We start from the raw sequence: 19547 nt of genomic DNA on the forward strand, positions 1-19547 counted from the left end.
AAGGCAGGGCTGTGTTCGCCTCTCTGCACCGGTCCATTCCCCATACACCCCGCACCCCGCCGGCTCAGCATGCAGTCGCTGCAGGCAGAGGTCAGCATGGGACCGCTGGGTTTGCCAGCAGCCAGGCTCTCAGAGGGGCAGGGGAGCGTTTGGCACAATCTACGCCCCCACACAGCGCCACGAGGGGGCTGTGATGTGATGGCTGGAACCCCCTCGGGCTGCTGCGGATCAGAATCCTTGCCAGAGCCCTGCTGGACCTGGGACACACTGCCCCCTCCAGCCCCCCGCTAATCACACAGCACACACACCCGCTCTGTGTCCAAACGGCATTTTATCTTTCAGCATGAAAGATTTTCACAGTATCAAAAGTAAATAATTAAAAAAACCAGAGAAGCCAATCTGGCCGTGGCTGGTTGCGCAGCACGATCCCTCCGCAGGCGGGGTGAGGGCAGCGGCACCCTTCCAGCCCCCTGCAGGCTGGTGGACCGGGGTAGCACCAGAAATCGTGGTCAAGAGATCAGCAGTTTGCTTCCATTGTAGCTCACTAAGGGGGTAGGTTGGTGTGGGAAACGCAGGGCATGTGTGCGGGGAGGGGACCCTCTGCCCTTCAGCACACACGTGCTGAGAACAGACATGGGGGGCGCTGCTCGGTCAACCCGAGCCCCCAGCCTGCCGTGGCTCCCACACCTGTCACATAGGGCTCAGGCTGGGATCATGGTACAAGCAGGGGCCCTGGTGGGCCAGGGATTCACCAGAACCCAGCGAGCTGCCGAGGGTGGAGCCCTGGTGTTATCTGCACAGGGAGCGGGCAGCAGAGCTCAGGCTGCGTTCTAGGGGGCGTTCTGCCTGGCACCCTCTTTTCCCCCAGCCCCAGTGCCACTTGGCCCAAGCTGGGAGGGGAGGTGGAGTGCACATGCTGCTCCCTGGGGCAGAGAAAGCCCCCAGCCCCTGTCCTGGGCATCCCTTACCCCAGGCTCCATGAGCTGAGGTGCCCAAGCCCTGCTTAGATCCCCTCAATCCAAAGCAGGGCTGGGCTGGGCAAATGCCCTCACCCTGTACTTGGGGGGGGGGGGAGCAGGTAGTGCCCCCTCAGCAGGCCCGGCAGCCTGGCGTGCACAGGCCTGCTTGGCCATAGGGCTGGCCAGAGGGAGAGCTGGTACCAACTGCGTCCCTGCCCCGGCTCCCGGAAGTGCTGCTGTGGGTGCACTCTGCCCCCGGCCGGGCATGGCCCTTTGGGAACCCGAGAGCAGTGAGCACATGGGCTGGTGCCAGGGGGCGGGGAGGGCTGCTGCTGGGTCGAGCAGTTCTAGGGCGGTGGGGGCAGCGCCCGCAGGCTGGGGGGCCCCGGCCCGTCTGCAGGTGCTGCTGGGCTAAGGGAACACTGCAATGTGCTCGGTATGGTGCAGGGTGCCCCTCGCAGCCAGGGAGCTGCTCAGGGCCGGCAGCTGGGTAGTGACTCAGCCCCTAGGCAGAGTGGAAGTTGCAGCTCCTGCCTGAGGCCCAGCCCCTCAGCTGGGCTGGGACACGGGGTCGGCTGGACCCCCTAGGGAGCTGCAGGAAGGTGGGTATCTCCTATGACAGGCTGGCAGGGCAGCTGAGCGGGGGGGCTTAGGGTGTCCCAGGAAGCCAGGAACAAACAACAAAAAAAGTTGGGTTTTTTAAATAAAATAAAAAATTAAAAAGTTCTTTATTAGGTCCAGCATGGTCCTTTCCCCCGGCTGCGCGCCAGGCTGGCACGGGGGGCTGCCCACTGGCGCTGGCAGGCTCCCTGCACATCACCAACGGAGTGCTGGGAGAAGAGAAAATCCCCTAGAGGGACTGGGGGGGGGGGCTGCCTAAGCTGGGGAGTCCCCCGCCCCCCCGCCCGAGAGCTGTGACTGGCTGGGGAGGTGCAGGTCTGACAGGCCCGGGGGGAAGGGGTTCCACATTCACAGGAAGAGGAACCCACAGAGAAAGGGGGCCCTCCAGCAGGGGGAGGGGCACAGTGAGGCAAGTGTCTGTGGGTGCTGGGGGGGTAGGCACAGGGCCCCTCGCACACACTGGGGCTCCCCCCACACCTCACTGAGCTGCACTCGAAGTGGTTTTCTTCAGGGTGAAGTTGGTCCAGTTCACGGCCACTTTCTGCCGAGTTTGCTTAGCAGAGTCCAGACAGAACCTGGGGAGGGGGGGAGAGAGAGAGAGAATCAGGGAAAGAGCAGAGACAGTGACCGCTCCCTGCCCCCCCCACGGCCAGGGCCCAACCCCACACACACACACCCGTCAGGGCTTCTACCCTCCCCACCCTAGCCAGAGCAGGCAAGGTCCCATGGAAGAAAAGTCAAGGGATAAAGTATCAGAGGGGTAGCCGTGTTAGTCTAGATCTGTAAAAGCAACAAAGAATCCTGTGGCACCTTATAGACTAACAGATGTTTTGCAGCATGAGCTTTCGTGGGGGCATACCCACTTCATCGGATGCAAGTCATTCTTCGGATGTCTTGCATCTGAAGAAGTGGGTATTCACCCACGAAAGCTCATGCTGCAAAACGTCTGTTAGTCTATAAGGTGCCACAGGATTCTTTGTTGCTTTTTCAAGGGATAAAGGCGCCCAGGAGAAGAGGCAGTTTCTCAGAGACAATATTAGAAGTACAGCTGCCAACCATCCCGAGTGAAGGAGTCAGGAAGAACGGCCAGAGGGCACAAGGAGCCCTTGGATGACCTGCAAATCAACAAGGAACCGAACAGGAGCACGCGGCCACACAATCAGCTCCACCTGGCAAGGGACAGACCCGGCATAAGAGGCTCTATAAATACATGGGGGCAAGAGAAAGATGATGGTCCCCTCCTGTGGAAGGAGAAGGGAAGTGCTCAGAACTGATGACGTCAAGGGGTGGAGGTGTTTACTGCCTGCTTTGCTTCTGTCTTCATTAAAAAGGTTAATGATGACCAGACACTCAACACAATGAACCCAGCCAGGGGGCAGGACACAAGCCCAGACAGGGAAAGAACAGGGGAGGGAATATTTAGACAAGCTGAGTCAGCAGGGCCTCAGGAATTCACCCCAGGGTTCTTTAGGAACAAGTGTACGGATAAAGCCTTTTCTTATAGGCCTTGGCTACACTTGCAAATTTGCAGCGCTGCAGCAGGGTGTGAAAACACACCCTCTCCAGCGCTGCAAATTGCGGCGCTGCAAAGCGCCAGTGTGGTCAAAGCCCCAGCGCTGGGAGCACGGCTCCCAGCGCTGTACGTTATTCCCCACAGGGAGGTGGAGTACGGACAGCGCTGGGAGAGCTCTCGCCCAGCGCTGGCGCTTTGATTACACTTAGCGCTTCAAAGCAAGTGCAAGTGTAGCCAAAGCCATAGCCACATGGTCAGGCCTAAGGCCTTTGTCCGCAGCCACATTAGGAGAGCAGCAGCCATGAGCGGAGAAGCAGGAAGTCACATCCCCACATTCCATCTAAATCACATTAAAACAATGTCACATCCGGCTGTTTAGAAGGAGACCCATCCTAATGGCCCCCACCATCACCAGATAAACAAACAGATCTTAAGATGGTTAAAGAAAACTTAGTTTGACAGCATCTGTCTGGAAAGAAACCACTTATCATAGAATCATCGAATCTCAGGGTTGGAAGGGACCTCAGGAGGTATCTAGTCCCACCCCCTGCTCAAAGCAGGACCAAACCCAACTAAATCATCCCAGCCAGGGCTTTGTCAAGCCTGACCTTAAAATCCTCTAAGGAAGGAGATTCCACCACCTCCCTAGGGAACCCATTCCAGTGCTTCACCACCCTCCTAGTGAGATAGTGTTTCCTAATATCCAACCTAGACCTCCCCCACTGCAACTTGAGACCATTGCTCCTTGTTTTGTCATCTGCTACCACTGAGAACAGTCTAGATCCATCCTCTTTGGAACCCTCTTTCAGGTAGTTGAAAGCAGCTATCAAATCCCCCCTCATTCTTCTCTTCTGCAGACTAAATAACCCCAGTTCCCTCAGCCTCTCCTCGTAAGTCATGTGCTCCAGCCCCCTAATCATTTTTGTTGCCCTCCACTGGAGTCTGTTGGGGACTTTAACCCTGACAATTCTTTCCAATTTTTCCACAACCGTCATGTACTGTGGGGCCCAAAACTGGACACAGTACTCCAGATGAAGCCTCACCAATGCCGAATAGAGGGGAATGATCACGTCCCTCGATCTGCTGGCAATGCCCCTACTTATACAGCCCAAAATGCCGGTAGCCTTCTTGACAACAAGGGCACACTGTTGACTCATATCCAGCTTCTCGTCCACTCTAACCCCTAGGTCCTTTTCTGCAGAACTGCTTCCTAGCCATTCGGTCCCTAGTCTGTAGCAGTGCATGGGATTCTTCCGTCCTAAGTGCAGGACTCTGCACTTGTCCTTGTTGAACCTCATCAGATTTCTTCTGCCCCAATCCTCTAATTTGTCTAGGTCCCTCTGTATGCTATCCCTACCCTCCAGCGTATCTACCACTCCACCAAGTTTAGTGTCATCTGCAAACTTGCTGAGGGTGCAATCCATCCCATCATCCAGATCATTAATGAAGATATTGAACAAAACCGGCCCCAGGACCGACCCTTGGGGCACTCCGCTTGATACCGGCTGCCAACTAGACATGGAGCCGTTGATCACTACCCGTTGAGCCCAACGATCTAGCCAGCTTTCTATCCACCTTAGAGTCCATTCATCCAGCCCATACTTCTTTAACTTGCTGGCAAGAATACCGTGGGAGACCATATGAAAAGCTTTGCTAAAGTCAAGGAATAACGCATCCACTGCTTTCCCTTCATCCACAGACCCAGTTATCTCCTCATAGAAGGCAATTAGGTTAGTCAGGCATGACTTGCCCTTGGTGAATCCATGCTGACTATTCCTGATCACTTTCCTCTCCTCTAAGTGCTTCACAATTGATTTCTTGAGGACCTGCTCCATGATTTTTCCAGGGACTGAAGTGAGCTGACTGGCCTGTAGTTCCCCAGATCCTCCTTATCAATAGTTGTGGTTGTGAAATCCTCATTTCTTTATGGTCCCCAATTCTCTATTGTTTGTCTGTATGACCTGTCTGGTTTGTTGATTGTTTCTGTCTGTTAGGTAATTAATTGTGCTAGGTGTAAATTAAGGGGGTGGGGTCGGATTGGTCAGAGAAGTTTGTCCCAATGTTAGGACTGGTTGGGAACATTTTAGTGAAGTGGCTGGTTGAGGCACAGCTAAGCAGGACTCAAGTGTCACTATATAAACTGGGCTCCAGGAGGAAGTTCTTTGGGAACCAGCTCCAGGACGCGGCCCCACGATCAGAGCCGCCAGAGCTCAACACTCTGCCAGGGGCGGCTCTAGCTATTTCGCCACCCCAAGCACAGCGGCACGCCGCGGGGGGCGCTCTGCCGGTCGCCAGGCCTGCGGCTCTGGTGGACCTCCCGCAGACACCCCTGCGGGAGGTCCACCGAAGCTGCCTGCTGCCCTCCCGGCGACCGGCAGAGCGCCCCACCCCGGCGACCGGCAGAGCGGCCCCCCGGCGACCGGCAGAGCGCCCCCCGCGGCATGCTGCCCCCAGCACGCGCTTGGCATGCTGAGGCCTAGAGCCGCCCCTGCACTCTGCCAATGACACTGTGCAGAAACTGGAATCCCCCAGATGGACCTGATCCTGATCCTGATCCTGCCTGGCCACCAAGAAAAGTTCATGTGTCTTAGCGGGAGTGGTGAGCACTGTGTGTGTAGCGTGTGCAGTGTGGTTTGGGGATTGTTAATAAATAGAGGTTAAGTAGGATATTACTGTGTGAGGCTCTTTCACTGGTAAAAGACCCTGTAAATCCGCAGAAGATTAAGCCCTGAGCCCACAGGGAAAGGGTGTTTGCCCGGAGGAGTAGAGCCCGGAGCCCACGGAGGGGTAAAGTTCAGTGCCTTGTGCCTGGAGCCCTAGGAACTGGGCAGAGATGCGATGTCCTAGAGTGTTCAAGTGACAGAATTTTGTGCGGGTAACACTAGCCTGAGCCATCTTGGAACCAAGCAATTACTGTATCTTCAGGAATACGTGGAGGCCAGGTGAGGGCCCAGAGAACTGGAGATGAGCAAACCCAGCACCTCTCTTCCAAGAAGGGAACACAGAGGCCCTGGGAAGTACAGACCACTCAGCCTAACTTCAATTCCTGGAAGGTATTAGAACAAATTACTAAACCATCCATTTGTGAGCACCTAGAGGAGAACAGGTTATAAGGAACAGCCAGTGTGGATTTGTCGAGAACAAATCATGTCAAAGCAACCTCATCTTCTTCTTTGACAGGGTCACTGGCCCAGCGGGTGGGGGGGAGCCATAGACGTGATACCTTGATTTTAGCAAGGCTTGTGACACGGTCCCACATGACATTCTCATGAGCAAACCAGGGCAATGCAGGCTAGATGGAATTGCTAGAAGGTCGGTGCACAACTGGCTGAACAGTCGGACTCACTGAGGAGTTATCAGTGGTTTGCTGTCAAACTGGGAGGGCGTCTCTAGTGGGGTCCCGTGTGGGTCAGCCCTGGGTCCAGCACTATTCATTATTTTCATTCATGACTTGGATAACAGAGCGGAGAGTATGCACATAAAATGTGTGGCTGACACCAAGCTGGGAGGGATTGCAAGCACTTTGGAGGGCAGGATTCGAATTCACAACACCCTTACAAATTCGGAATTGGTCTGAAATCACAAGATGAAATTCACTAAAGACAAGTGCAAAGTACTTCACTTAGGAAGGAAAAATCAAATGCCCAGCTACAAAACGGGGAAGAACTGGCTACACAGTAGCACTGCTGGCAAGGATCTGCAGGCTACAGTGGATCACAACACTGGGATGCAGCTGCGAAAAAGGCGACTGTCACTCTGGGGTGCAGTTACAGGAGTGTCGTACGTAAGCCGGGGGGGTAACTGTCCTGCTCTGCTCAGCACTGGTGAGGCCCCAGCTGGACCCCAGCGGTGGCCAGTTCTGGGTGCCGCCCATTGGGGAAGATGTGGCTCAATAGGAGAGAGTCCAGAAGAGAGCAACAGAAATGGTCCAAGGCTTAGAAACGCTGCCCTGTGGGGAAGGTTAAACATGGGGCGTTTAGACTGGAGAAAAGACAGCGGGGGGCTGGTACCAAGAGGGGGCTACTCCAAAGCGGATGGGGATCAGCTGGTCTCCATTCCACTGAGGGTAGGAAGGGAGCCTGGGGTCAGCTCTTAGCAGACTCCTGGGGGCGCCTACACTGTGACAAAAGGCCTGCAGCACGGCACAGCTGACTCAGCCTCCCAGGCTAGTGTGGGCAGCCGGGCTTGGGCTGGGGCCTGGCCTCTGGGACCCTCTTTCCACATGGAGCCCCAGAGGGCAGGAATGCCCCTCCCCCAAGGGGGTGCCACACGCATGCCCCTCCAGGCACCCCCAGCCCCACTCTCCCAGAGAGCTGCCGGCTGGTCTCACCTCTTGAAGTACTCTACTTCTCGGTCCGTTTCGTCCATCTCTACCCCATCCACGTCTTTGGGCAGGAACACGTCATCTACCAGAGCAGTGCAGACGGTCAGCAAAGGGCTCCAGGAGCACAGGCCCCAAGAACGCCTCCCTCAGCACCCGGGGCACGCGCTGCCGCCCGGCACAGAGCCTGCTTGGAGCAAAGAGCCATGGACACACACCATGGGGTGCAGGGGGGCAGAGCCAGGGTACGCCACTGCTGACCCGTGTCCGCTACAGCCCTGTGGTGACACAGCTCCGTGGCTCGGGGGATGTGGGGCAGCCACACCGACCCGACCCTCCCCCCTCACAGCACTCAGCCACGCAGGACGACAAGCCGGAGCTGGGCCCGCGCTGGGGACTCACCGATGGACGTGTTGGATTTCTCCATCCTGCTCCTGCCCTTCCTGCTCTTGCCCTTGGGCTGGGGGGAGCTGCCCAGAGTGGCGGGGTGGGGGGGCGGCCGGTCCCCAGCGGCAGGGGGAGGGGGCTGCGTCAGCTCCGGTTGCTCTGCTTTGCCCTCGCTCCTCCGGCCTTTCCATTCGCTGCTCCTCTCCTTCTCTGGCCTGGAACCGCCCCAGCCCCAGCCCCAGCCCTGCCCCTTGGCGCTCTCCGGTGGCTCCACGCAGCCGCTCGTCCTCTGCAGCGAGGGCGCTCCGCCAGGCTTCGAAGGGTGCCTGGCTCCCAGCCCCAGCCCCTTGGAGCTGGGACTCTCCGGCCCGGCCTGGGCGCTGGGCACCGTGGTGCATTCTCCCTTCTTGGCCTGGCAGCTCTGTCGCTTGGTCTTCCTCTGCCTGCCCCCCAGGGGGGCCTGCTCCTGCTGCTCGGGACCCTTGGCCAGCGCCACCTCCTCGCACTCCAAGCCGGGCCCGCCGCTCTCCTGGGCACAGTCTGTCGGCTGCGGGGACTGGACCCAGATCATCCGGGAGAGGTTGGGAACCGCGCTCAGGCGCTTCACCACCCCGTTCTCAGCCTGCGGCGGCCCCTCCCCGGGGCCCTCTCCCCAGCGGGGGCCCAGCTCGCTCCGCAGCAGCATGTGGTTCTTGGGGGAGCCCAGGCTCAGAGGGGAGAGATCCAGGTCGATCTCCTGCAGGCCCGAGGAGCCGTTGAGGTGGGACAGCAGAGTCTTCTGCTCCAGCACGGCCGCCTTCTTGGGGAAGTCAGCAACGTCCAGGTTGAGGTCGTAGACGCTGAAGCTGGCACGGATGGAGTCCTTAATGGTGTTCTTGATCTCCTGCAGCCGGCTGCTGAGGAAGCTGTTCACCCGCTCCAGCTCCAGCTGGGGCCACTCCAGGAGCTTCTCCTCCGTCAGTTCCCTGTCCTGGCCAGCCAGAGGGCCGCGCGCCACCCGCTTCTGGGCCTCCGCCTCCAGCTGGGCTTTCTCCTTCTCCTGGAACAGGCAAGGGGGTGGGCCAAGGTCAGATGTTCTCAGGGAGCAGGAGAGATGCCCAGCGGGCTGGCACGGCCCGGGGGTGGGGTGGCAAACCCAAACACTGCTGTGCAGCCCAGCTCAGCCTGTAGCAAGCACAGCTGGGGCCCTGTATGCCCTCTGGAGGGGGGGCAACAGCCCTGCTCCGGCACGGCTGCCCACCAGCTCAGGCCTGGGGGAGACTGTTACCGGCTGGCACAGGCTGCACCATGTCGGCGCCGCAGCACCCAGCCACAGGCCAGTGGCTGATTCCCAGCTCCCAGAACAAGGGGGGCCCTGGCACGCAGCGGGACCCGGCACATGCTGGGGAGACCCCACGTGGGAGAGGTGCCCAGGGCCCTGCAAAGAGCCAGAGCAGTTCCCGACAGGCCCCTGAGCTTCTGAGGGCGGAGGGCAGAGCCCCATGGGGGTGCAACCCCACTCCAGCCTCCCAGTTAGGGTGGGTGGGGCTGGGCCTCAAGGCCTTTCCCAGCTCTGGCGTCTGTCGAACCCTCTGGCGCCATTCGGGGGCTCGGGGCCAGGGCCGATACCAAGGGAAGACGGGACTCTGACCCCCGCTGGGCCGGGTCTGGAACAGCACATTCCCCTCCCCCGTCCTCACCTTCTTCTTCTGCTTGTGCCGGGCCCGCTTGGCGGCCTTGGCGCTGTTCAGGGGCTTGGGCTCCGAGCTGTTGATGTAGTCCAGGAGCTCATCCACGTCCCGGTGATCCACGGCCGGCTCCCCCGAGCTGCTGCTGTGGCCCAGCTTCTGCGGCAGCTCCTCCTTCCTCTTGGTGAGACGGGAGCGCAGCTTCTCCCGGATCTCGGCATAGTTCCGGCTCGTGGGGGCCGCAGGGGGCTGCAGAGAGAGCCTGGGCTGCTACTGTCCTGCCCAGCACAGATGGACGCTGTTCCCCGGCCCCTTCCCACCCTCTGCTTCCGGGGCTGCCCCACCCACAGCTCATTGCTGAAGGCAGCATGGTTCCTAGTCCGCCAGGAGAGCTGCCAGGCTGAGACAGAGGGGCCCTGGGGGCTGGGACTGAGAGGCGCTGGCCGAGCTGCAGGGGCAGGGGAGATGAACTGGCTGCTGCCGGGTGGCTCTCCAGGGCTGGACTAGCAGAGGGGGGCTGATGTCAGGCCTGTGGGGGACATGTGCCCACACCCCAGCCGCCGGGTGCCCGCACTCTCGGCACGGCAGTATCCCAAGCGCCCGTCTCAGCGCCCACGGGTCACTTACCGCGTTGTGGCCGAAGAACTCACAGTAGCAGCAGTCACAGAATTTCCCGTCTTTCTGGTTGGTGGAGGAGGAGGTGCAGGAGCTGCGCTCGGAGCTGCTGTCCTCATCTTCCCCGAGCCCCTCGTCCGCCTCGCATAACTGTGGCGGGTGGCAGCTGGTACCATTGGGGAACTTGTGTCCTTTGCACACGGGGTCCCTGGAAGGTGGTGGGAAGGCAGACCCAGGGCAGTGAGGTACTGTGGGCTGCTGCTGAAAGGAGCTGTCCCCTCCCATGTCCCAGAACTGTGTGGGGCGCCTTGCGGGGGAGGGAGGCGCCCCCCCCCCACTGACTCTGTTTAATTGGCTGGGAAGAGCCCCCTGCGCTGCTCCCTGGGACCCCAAGCCCTTTGGCAGGGCAAAGGCGCACGGAGCATGAGAGGAAACCAGACCCGGAGTCGGGGGGTGCAGCTAGAGCCCAGCTGCCTGCACTACACGCCCCACCCACCATGGCCCCCCCTCCGGCACGCTCTGCTGCCCCTCCCCAGGTGGGCTGGGGCTCCCTGCCGACAGCCTCTCCAAGGGGCTCAGGCAGGCAGCTGCAGCACAGCTAGTCCTTGGGCTCCGGGCCCTGCACGCTGGGCAGGCCCAGGTCTCTGAGCCGAGGGGGGTCAGTTCCCGAACTGCAGGTGAGACAGGCAGCGAAGGCTGCAGCCGCCTCGCAGACAGAACTGTCACGGCGGGAGAGGCCCTGGAGCCGCAGGGCTGTGCGGTGCTGGAGTCAGACCATGTCTGCAGAGCCGTGCTGTGAGGAGCCTTTCTGCCCCCCGAGGGCTGGTCCCTTGGGATGGGGACGTGGCAACTCATGCCAGTGCCCCCAGAAAACCAGGGGGCATCGCACCAGCCACAGGCAGGCAGAGACCCTCTCACCTGTTAGTGCTGGGCAGCTGGTGCGGGGCAGCTGGTGGCACCAGGGAGCCACTGCAGTGCCCATTGCAGGGGTGGGCACAGCCTGAAAGCGGAGGTGGCATCTTCAGAAGCGGCACGTTGGCGGGGGGCAGGTGAGGGCTCTTGCAGGAGGCCTGGCCGTGCGAGAGGGTGCCAGCAGGAGGGGACTCGGCAGCGGCTGTGTGGGGGCTGGGTGCAGGGGCCGGCACTGCCTGCGGTGAGGTGTTCGGGTGGGCGGGTGACTGCTTGGTGGAGATCAGCGCCGGCGGCTGGGAGGGGAGCCCCGTGGGGCTGTTGGGAGGAGCGGCGAGGTCTGGGTGCCGGTGATGGTCCAAGGAGTGGAAGGCCTCACCTGCAGACAGGCAGGATCAGAGACGGGTCAAGCATGTGCCCAGCCTGTCCCAGCCCAGCATGCAGGCAGGGGAGGGAGCACCCATGCGCACACAGAGCCCAGCAGGACCCCAGGCTCCGCTCGCCCCCAGCAGAGGAGCAGAAAGAACAGGGGCTTCCTCCCCGAGGGCCTTCCACCACCCCCAGCCCTCGAGCACATGGCCCATGCTCTGACCCTGGCCCAGCACGCTGGGCTGCAGAGGGCCCTCCCGCGTCCTCACTGCTGCCAGGAGTGGGCAACAAAATGGCAGATGAAATTCAATGTTGATAAATGCAAAGTAATGCACATTGGAAACCATCATCCCAACTCTACATATACAATGCTGGGCTCTAAATTAGCTGTTACCACTCAAGAAAGGGACCTTGGAGTCATCGTGGACGGTTCTCTGAAAACATCCCTCACTGTGCAGCAGCAGTCAAAAAAGTGAACAGAATGTTGGGAGTCATTAGGAAAGGGATAGATGGTAAAACAGAAAATCTCAGATTGCCTCTATGGTACGCCCACATCTTGAATACTGCGTGCAGATGTGGTCACCCCACCTCAAAAAAGATATATTGGAATTGGAAAAGGTTCCGAAAAGGGCAACAAAAATGATGAGGGGGATGGAACAGCTGCCATATGAGGAGAGATTAATAAGACTGGGACTTTTCAGCTTGGAAAAGAGACGACTAAGGGGGGATATGATAGAGGGCTATAAAATCCTGACTGGTGTGGAGAAAGTAAATAAGGAAGTGTTATTTACTCCTCCTCATAACACAAGAACTAGGGGGCACCAAATTAAATTAATAGGCAGCAGGTTTAAAACAAACAAAAGGAAGTATTTTTTCACACAACGCACAGTCGACCTGTGGAACTCCTTGCCAATGTTGTTGTGAAGGCCAAGACTATAACAGGGTTCAAAGAGGAACTAGATAAGTTCATGGAGGATCGGTCCAGCAATGGCTATTAGCCAGGATGGGCAGGGATGGGGTCCTTAGCCTCCGTTTGCCAGAAGCTGGGAATGAGCGATGGGATGGATCACTCAATGGTTACCTGTTCTGTTCATTCCCTCTGGGGCACCTGGCACTGGCCACTGTCGGCAGACAGGACACTGGGATAGATGGACCTTTGGTCTGACCCAGTCTGGCTGCTCTTATGACTTCTCCCTGCTGGCAAGGGGATGCCAAGGGGACTTTCTCAGTCCAGCGAGCTCCTCCCAGCCACAGGCAGAGGACACAGCTGCATCTGCACATGCAGCTGGCTGGGGAAGGGCCTGGCCCAGCAGCTAACACACTCTGCAGGACTCTTCATCCTCCAGCAGTGAGAAAGGGCCCTGCCAGGCTCTTCTCCCCCTCCACGGGCAACCCGAGAGCCCCTGGGAGAAGGGCTTTCCTGCCGGCTGGCCGGGGAGAGCAGGCGAGGGGGAAGGGAAGGGGCAGTGCCAAGGAGCCCCAAGCCACAGCGCAGCTCCCCCCCCCCGCGTACACACCTGGCGGGGTGGGCCTGCGGCACATGCTCTTGAACTGCTTGGGAAGCGTCTTACAGAAGTCGAGTGAGGTAGGCAGAGGTGAACCGGGGGCAGCCCCGCTGGAAGCTGGGGGGACGGCGTGGCTGTAGGGACAGGCCTTGAGCCCGGGCGCCGCAGTGGGAGCCTGGCCGATGCACTCTGGAGCCAGCGGGAGGCTGGGGTGCTTGTCACCTGAAACAGAGTCAGTGCTGGAGACGGCTTCTCCTGTGCAGAGCCTGTCCTGGGCCAGCACCGGAGACTCCGGAACGGTTCCGAAGCAGAGCGCACATTGCTCCCCCCAACTCCCGACTGGCAGTGTCTGCAGCCTTGGGGTGCAGCATGCGAGGATCCAGCCCCCCGTGTACCTCCCTTTTCCCCAAGGGTTCTGCTCTCTAAGGCAGGGCCCCTGGAGGCCAGCCAGCACGGCACTTCACTCAGGCCTGGACGCAGAGATGCCCACTAGCCAGGCTGGGACCCCTGGGCTGGCCTGGACTCACCTAGTGCAGCAGGGGGCCCCCCTAAGGGGCTGCCCTGCGTGGCTCCGTTGGCGTGCTGGGAATTCCAGAGGCCCGACAGTTTGTGAGCAGACAGGAAGGAGCTGGGATCCCAGTCCCCTGAGTTCCCGTGGCACGAGGAGGAGGAAGAAGAGGAGGAGGAAGAGGAGGAGTGGGAGCCGCCGCCACAAGACTGGGACTTGCAGGACGTGTGCGATAACGAGACCTGGGAAGAAACTCACAGTATGAAGCAGCAGGAGACTGAGGAGATGAATCCCCAAACGCTCTGGTTCTAGTCTGGGCTCCCCTAGGCCAGGCCAATTCCCACATGCCCCCACCTGTCCTCGCTCACCCAGGGCTCCCTGCTGGGCCCCCACCAGCCAGGACCGAGCCTGGGCATGGGGGGCCCATCCTGGGTCTCCGGGTCAGCCTTCAGTGAGAGCAGATCTACGCTACATTTAGAGTGGCACTGCTGCAGCGCTCGAAGAGAGCTCTCCCGTCGGCTCAGTAACTGCGGGAGCCGTGGCGGAGGAGACGCTCGCCTGCCGACGTAGCGCTGTGCAGCGTGGGACTCCATCGCTCGGGGGGGTGAACTATCCACCCCCCTGGGCGACACAGTTACACTGACGTAACTCTCTGCTGTAGAGCAGAGCTACACCAGCCAGCTGCAATATGGCCACCGACTGGGCGCCTTTAACCAAGTGCTTCTGTCACTCTTCACCCCGAACAGGAGCGTCCCTGGCAGGGCGTGCGCAGGGGTGAATCCCAGTGCATGGAGGCCAGGGCTGCCCAGACCTCAGGTTCCATCTGCCTTGTTTACCAAAGGGAAGCGTTAGGGACGACTAGGTCTGAGCCTGTAAGTGCCACCTGATGACCAGACATTTGCTAGTGGGCCCCTCGCTCAGGCAGAGTAACTGACCATTGGAACAACTTACCAAAGGCTGCCGCAGAGTCTCTGGCCATTTTAAATCCAGATGTGGGGGGTCTGCCTAGCAGATCTGCTGGGGGGGGGGGTGTCTGGGGGCAGCTCTCCGGCCTGCGCTGTACTGGGGGTCAGACCACAATGGTTTCTCTTGGTCTGATGCTGCCAATCCTTGACTGATGGACCCAGAACCAGGCCTAGAGGGGGCAGCTCTGGTGAGGAGCTGGGCCTGCCAATCTGAGGGTCTGCGGGAGCAGCGAGCCAGCCTTCCCAGCCAGAAGTGGCACGGTGAGGGGGGGCGTGGAGGGGCAGAGGCATACGTCAGTGGCACGCTCACTCTTCCAGCTCTGGCCTTACCGTGCCAGGACCCCTCACGTGCAGCTCTCATGCAATCCTGAACAAATGCCTGCCCTCCCCACCGGCACTACTGGCGCTCCCCCAGCTAGGAGAAACCCTCTAAGGGCATCACAGTCCCAGGAGACAACCGTGTGGAGATGCCCAGCAGACAGGTACGTGTACTGGCACTCAACAAGGGCCAGGGGGGCTCCAGGCTCTGGGGGACCTACAGCAGCCATTGCTGCCACATGGCAATTAGTACCGGCTGCTCAGCAGGACCCCCGCCTTCAGGGGAGCCATGGCCCTAACCAGCAAGGCCAGAGGACAGCCACTGCCTACCGCCAAGGCCTGCTCCTGGACAGCCCGCCGCTCCTCCTCCTCCACACTCTTCCTGCAGCTCTGGCAGATCCACAGCGGCATTTCTCCCAGCAGGTTCTGCACGAGCGTTGGCACGAAGTCTGGAGGCAGCCTCTCGCCCGGGGAGACCAGCCCGTTGTGAGATGGGCCTCCCCAGTCCTTGCGCTCTCGGTGGCATAGCAAGCAACACGTCTGCACGGACTGGTTGGCAGTGGGGAGCACCTGCAGCAGGACACACGGGCGGCAAGTCACTCACAGCTGGGCACAAGGCAGGCGTTTGTGCAGGAGGACAGGCCCCGAGGGCCAGCAGGCTGGACCATGCAGCACCTCTGGGAGCCATGCCCACGGGACGCTGCTCTCCCACTATGGCACCCCTCACAGACCGGGCATTAGGGGCTCCCAGGAAGTGCTGTGGAGTCTGTCATGGCCAGGGCCAGCCCCTTCGACTTGGGCCCGGACACGCCGGCAGCGCTGAGCGAGAAGAGCTGAACAGAAGGGGTGACCCTGGGAATACCCATGGGCACGGAGAGACCGACTGGGGTAGGCAGCCAATACCCTGCTTTCTAGACACCCCTGTTCCAGCCCCACTGGCCTGGGGCCCCCCAGCTCTTTGTTTGGTGCGGAGCAGGGGTGGCAGGAGGCAGGCCCTCGCTGCTCTTTGCATTCTGCCCCAGTTCCACCCAGGGCCAGGCCTCCTGCCTGCGCTGGTGGGGAAGCCAGGCCGCAGCCTACGGCTACCTTAGAGCCCCCCCCCCAGCCGTGGAGAGCAGAGCACAGAGCTGGGGAGGGGTGCCCTGTTGTCTGCCGCTGCAGCGGGGCCAGGACAATGAGCCACGTGGTTAACGGCCGCTGCGAAGCAGATGGCGCCTCACAATCAAAGTGAAGCAAAGGGGGCACTGGGAGGGGCCAGGCTTCTCTTCTCGCTAGGGCTGAGGCAGATCCTGCGGGGAGGGAGAGAGGCAGGCAGGCTCCTGGTTCACCCTGTGCCTCTCGGGGGGGGGGGGGGGAGCAAGTGCTGCCCAGAGTGGGGCAAAAGGAGCCCCCCAGGGCAGTGCCAGGCTGCACCAACGTCACGGCCCTGGGGGGAGCAGGCAGGAGGCAGCCGACGGGAAGGTGAGCAGCAGAGGACGTGGCCTGGCGGGAGGGTTGGCTGCCAGCAGAGATGCAAGTCGACGCAGGCTCCGGTATGCCCTGCCATTGTGTCCCTTGCAGGGACCCCCCAGGGAGGGAGCTAGTGCATCGGAGGTGAAGGATGGTCCCCAAGCCCCCTTGTTCCTGGGCGCAGGTGCCAGCCAAGGACAGGGCTCCTGGCCACCTGCTCTGCCCGCGAGCGCTAAACCAGCCAGACGCAGCCACGGAACAAAAGCGCTGGCGCCCCTGCTCTGATGGGGGCGGGGCGCCTCGAGGAGACCGTCAGCTCCGGGCAGGCTGCCGGGGGCTGTGACAGCCCCAGCATGGGGGGGCTTTCTAAAGAGCCTGGGGGAGGGGCTGACAGCCGCACGTCACCCCCATGGGCATCTGCTGGAGAGGGACTTAACCTGACCCGACCTCCGCCAGCTGCTGAGTCAGGCTGCCGGGTCCTGACCCATCCCCGGGTGCTCTGTTCAGCCGAGGAAGCACCCCAAACATCCGAGCTCCCCGCTTTCCCAGGAGACTTCCCCCGCTGGGCAGCCCCATCACCCCCCACAGGTGGTGCTACCGATGGCCCTTCACACTCGGTCCCCCCCGCCCCCCCCAATGTGTGGAGTGTCACAGAGCCCATCAGCTGAGCCGGGGCCCAAGTCCTCTCCCCCCAGAGCAGCACAGAAAGGGACCATCCCTCCCTGCTCTGCAACACTTCTGGGGATACAGCCCAGACTCTCCATGCGTCCAGCAGCCATTGTGCACGACCTGGGCCTAGCACCTGCCCTCCATGGACACCGCACAGCCCTTGCGCCTCCTGCCGCACCCGTCAGCCGCTCGCCACCCTGCAGGCTCTGAGAGGAGAAGTGACTTGGCCGCATGCACAGAGCCGGGCACTGCAGAGCCAGGCACTGCAGAGCCGGGGTCGCTGACCGCTTCCCCCCTCACAGCACCCCAGGTTCCTACAGACCTGAGCTTGCATTTCCCCAGCTCAGTAGCAACCTGCTGCTCCCACCAGCGTGTGCAACTCCTCACAATTTATCCTCAGCTGCATATCTCCCATGTGCTGGCACCTAGTGCTCCCCTGCTTTGCACCAGCACCACGCAGCCAGCTCCCCCTCCTACGCCCCCGAGTCCAGCCACAAACCCGGCAGGTTCCATGCACCCCCCAAGGGAGAGTCCCCCTGCAATAATGGGGCAAACCCAGACAGGACACAGGCCAAACACAACAAACGGGTCAGCCCCTTTGTACAGCCTCAGCTCCACCTCCCGGGCCCCACACCCAACAGCAAGCCCAGAGACCTACCCACAGGGAGCCTGTCCCAGCCCTCCAGGGCCAGAGGAAGGCTGTGCTGTGGGTAGCCCGGCAGGCTCTGCTCTGCAGCTGCCGGTGAAGTCCCTGACCACTGTGCTGAGGACACACCTTGGATGGCCTCTCCATGAACCGATTCGTTAGTGTGGTGCTGTGTGATGGGTGCCTGGGGGAGCAGGGACAGGTGGGGCTGTGGTTCGGTGCTGGGGGAGCTGAGGAGACCTGGGTTCAGTCCCCTGCTCTGCCCAGGGTTCTCACGGGACCTTGAGCAAGTCCCTGAAGGGACCTCAGCAGTGCAAGGCTGAGTGCTGGGGCCCCGAACGACCAGGAGGTCCCAGGAACGTGCTCCCCGCGCAGTGACTGGAGAGAGACAGGCCGTAAGCCAGCCCACGAGGTGGGGAGCCACTAGCCCCTTGGAGACTGAGAAGAGGGGGGTGCTAACCCAGGTGCCTAAGTCTGTGTGGCAGGGAGGCGCCCATCTCTGCTCAGCGCCCCACACTGGGAACTCGCCGCTTTAGGCACCCAAGGCTTTTCCTGTGGTGCCTCCTGGCTCCATGCACCCACCTTGTAGCCCAGTGGTGGGAGCACTGCTGCAGTGTTGATCCCAGGCCCGGGGCCCGGCCCAGGGCGAGTAACTCTTTCGGTAATGGCCAGGCACTCCCCTGGGGGTGGGAGACCCTGGATCCAGGCCCCTGAGCAACGCCTTCAGTTTATACAGGACAGCCTGCGGGAGCCCCGCCCACTCTCCCAAAGTGCAGAGTGGAGCCCCGGCGTCTCCCACGTCCCCCAGCTGGACTCTGCATGGGACCCGACCCAGCCGGCCTGCTCAAGCTGCTTCCTGCATGTGCCGTGGGTGGCCCAACGCCTGCTTTCCCTGCTCTGCGATTCGCACCGGGAACTCTGGACACTAGCGAGGAGGCAGGCGCATGCTCGGGACAAACGCCAGCTCCGAGGGAACATTCAGGCTGAGAACTCAGGTGCCCACAGGGCTCAGCAGGGATTCTGGGGCTCGCCCATGCCGGGGCCCAAACTGGGACTTTGGTGCCTAACCACAAGCCGTGGGTGCCCGAGGGTGGGGTCTGGGCACCTTCATGGGTTGGGGCCTTGGGCTCTCTGTGTGTGAGATCCCCACCTCCACAATGGGGCTAGCACCCATGGCCTCCCTACGGGGGCGGAGGTTACTGGGAGGTGTCCAACAGTAATGGGGCCAATGGAGCCTTCAGCCAGACGGGCCCTGCGGAACCGGAGGGGCCCTGCCGAGGGCTGGGCTTTCGTAGGCTCCCCAAATAACTGCTCAAATATTGACCACCTGATACCAGAAATGGTCGTTTAAAAGCACTAACGTATTAGAATGGTAACAGCCGAGTGAGGCGGTATGATCTCCAGCAGACTTGGCCTTCGAGAGAGCAGTATTCTAATTCGGAGCAATGAGAGCTCGGCTGCACTGAGTTCTCAGTAAGGACAGAGTGCACCGTGCTGCGATCCCCCAGGGAGCCGCCCTCTCTGCTGGGCCCCCCTTCCTGGACCAGCTGACCCCTTCAGAGCGCAAACACCCCTTCCCATGGCAGGCTCCTGGGGACTGCAGCCCCGCCAGGGCTGTCCTGCCACGAACAGCGAGGACGCAGCCCGACACGCACCGGGGCAGGGGGTGGTGGCTAAGCTGGGACTAGGGTCAGGACGCCTGCACTCTGCCACCAGCCTGTCCGCAGGCAAGTCATGTCAACGCTGCCTTGGCCAACTGGGGCTCGGCCTACCCAGGGTCTCGTGATACCTGCCTAAGTCACGCAGGGCTGCCGGAGTGGTGGCATGAGACCAGGTGGGGCTGTGCCTCTCCCACCCGGACAGGGAAGGGGGAGAAGGCTGGCTCCCAACACCCAGGGGCTAGCAGTGGCAAACAGGCAGGCCGCATCTTCGCACATGTATTTAAGACTGAGTTTTGACTTGGATCATCCTCCAGGCACTGGGGAGCGAGCAGCTCCCCCAGACGCTGAGAATCAGCAAGTGGCGTGAGACCGGGGGGGCTGACTCTTGGTGAACACGCATTGCTGGCCCTGCACCAGTATCAAGTGGGGCGAATCCCCCAGCCTGTGGCCAAGGGAGCTGCCAGC

General features: G+C 61.0%; 1 protein-coding gene across 1 annotated transcript; it reads right to left on the minus strand.

Moving 5' to 3' along the window:
- Positions 1 to 326: 326 nt before the first annotated feature.
- Positions 327 to 15465, minus strand: FAM193B (family with sequence similarity 193 member B). Its single transcript, XM_039485857.1, has 9 exons — positions 14988 to 15465; positions 13394 to 13616; positions 12879 to 13088; positions 11002 to 11371; positions 10096 to 10291; positions 9481 to 9717; positions 7817 to 8840; positions 7424 to 7499; positions 327 to 2155 (listed from the first exon to the last, which is right to left on the minus strand). The coding sequence occupies exons 1-9, from the start codon at positions 15066 to 15068 to the stop codon at positions 2059 to 2061; spliced, it is 2514 nt and encodes an 837-aa protein (XP_039341791.1). The 5' UTR covers positions 15069 to 15465; the 3' UTR covers positions 327 to 2058.
- Between the last annotated feature and the right edge of the window lie 4082 nt (positions 15466 to 19547).

The sequence above is a fragment of the Mauremys reevesii genome, linkage group 8, assembly GCF_016161935.1.
Source record: "Mauremys reevesii isolate NIE-2019 linkage group 8, ASM1616193v1, whole genome shotgun sequence".
Classification (NCBI taxonomy): domain Eukaryota; kingdom Metazoa; phylum Chordata; order Testudines; family Geoemydidae; genus Mauremys; species Mauremys reevesii.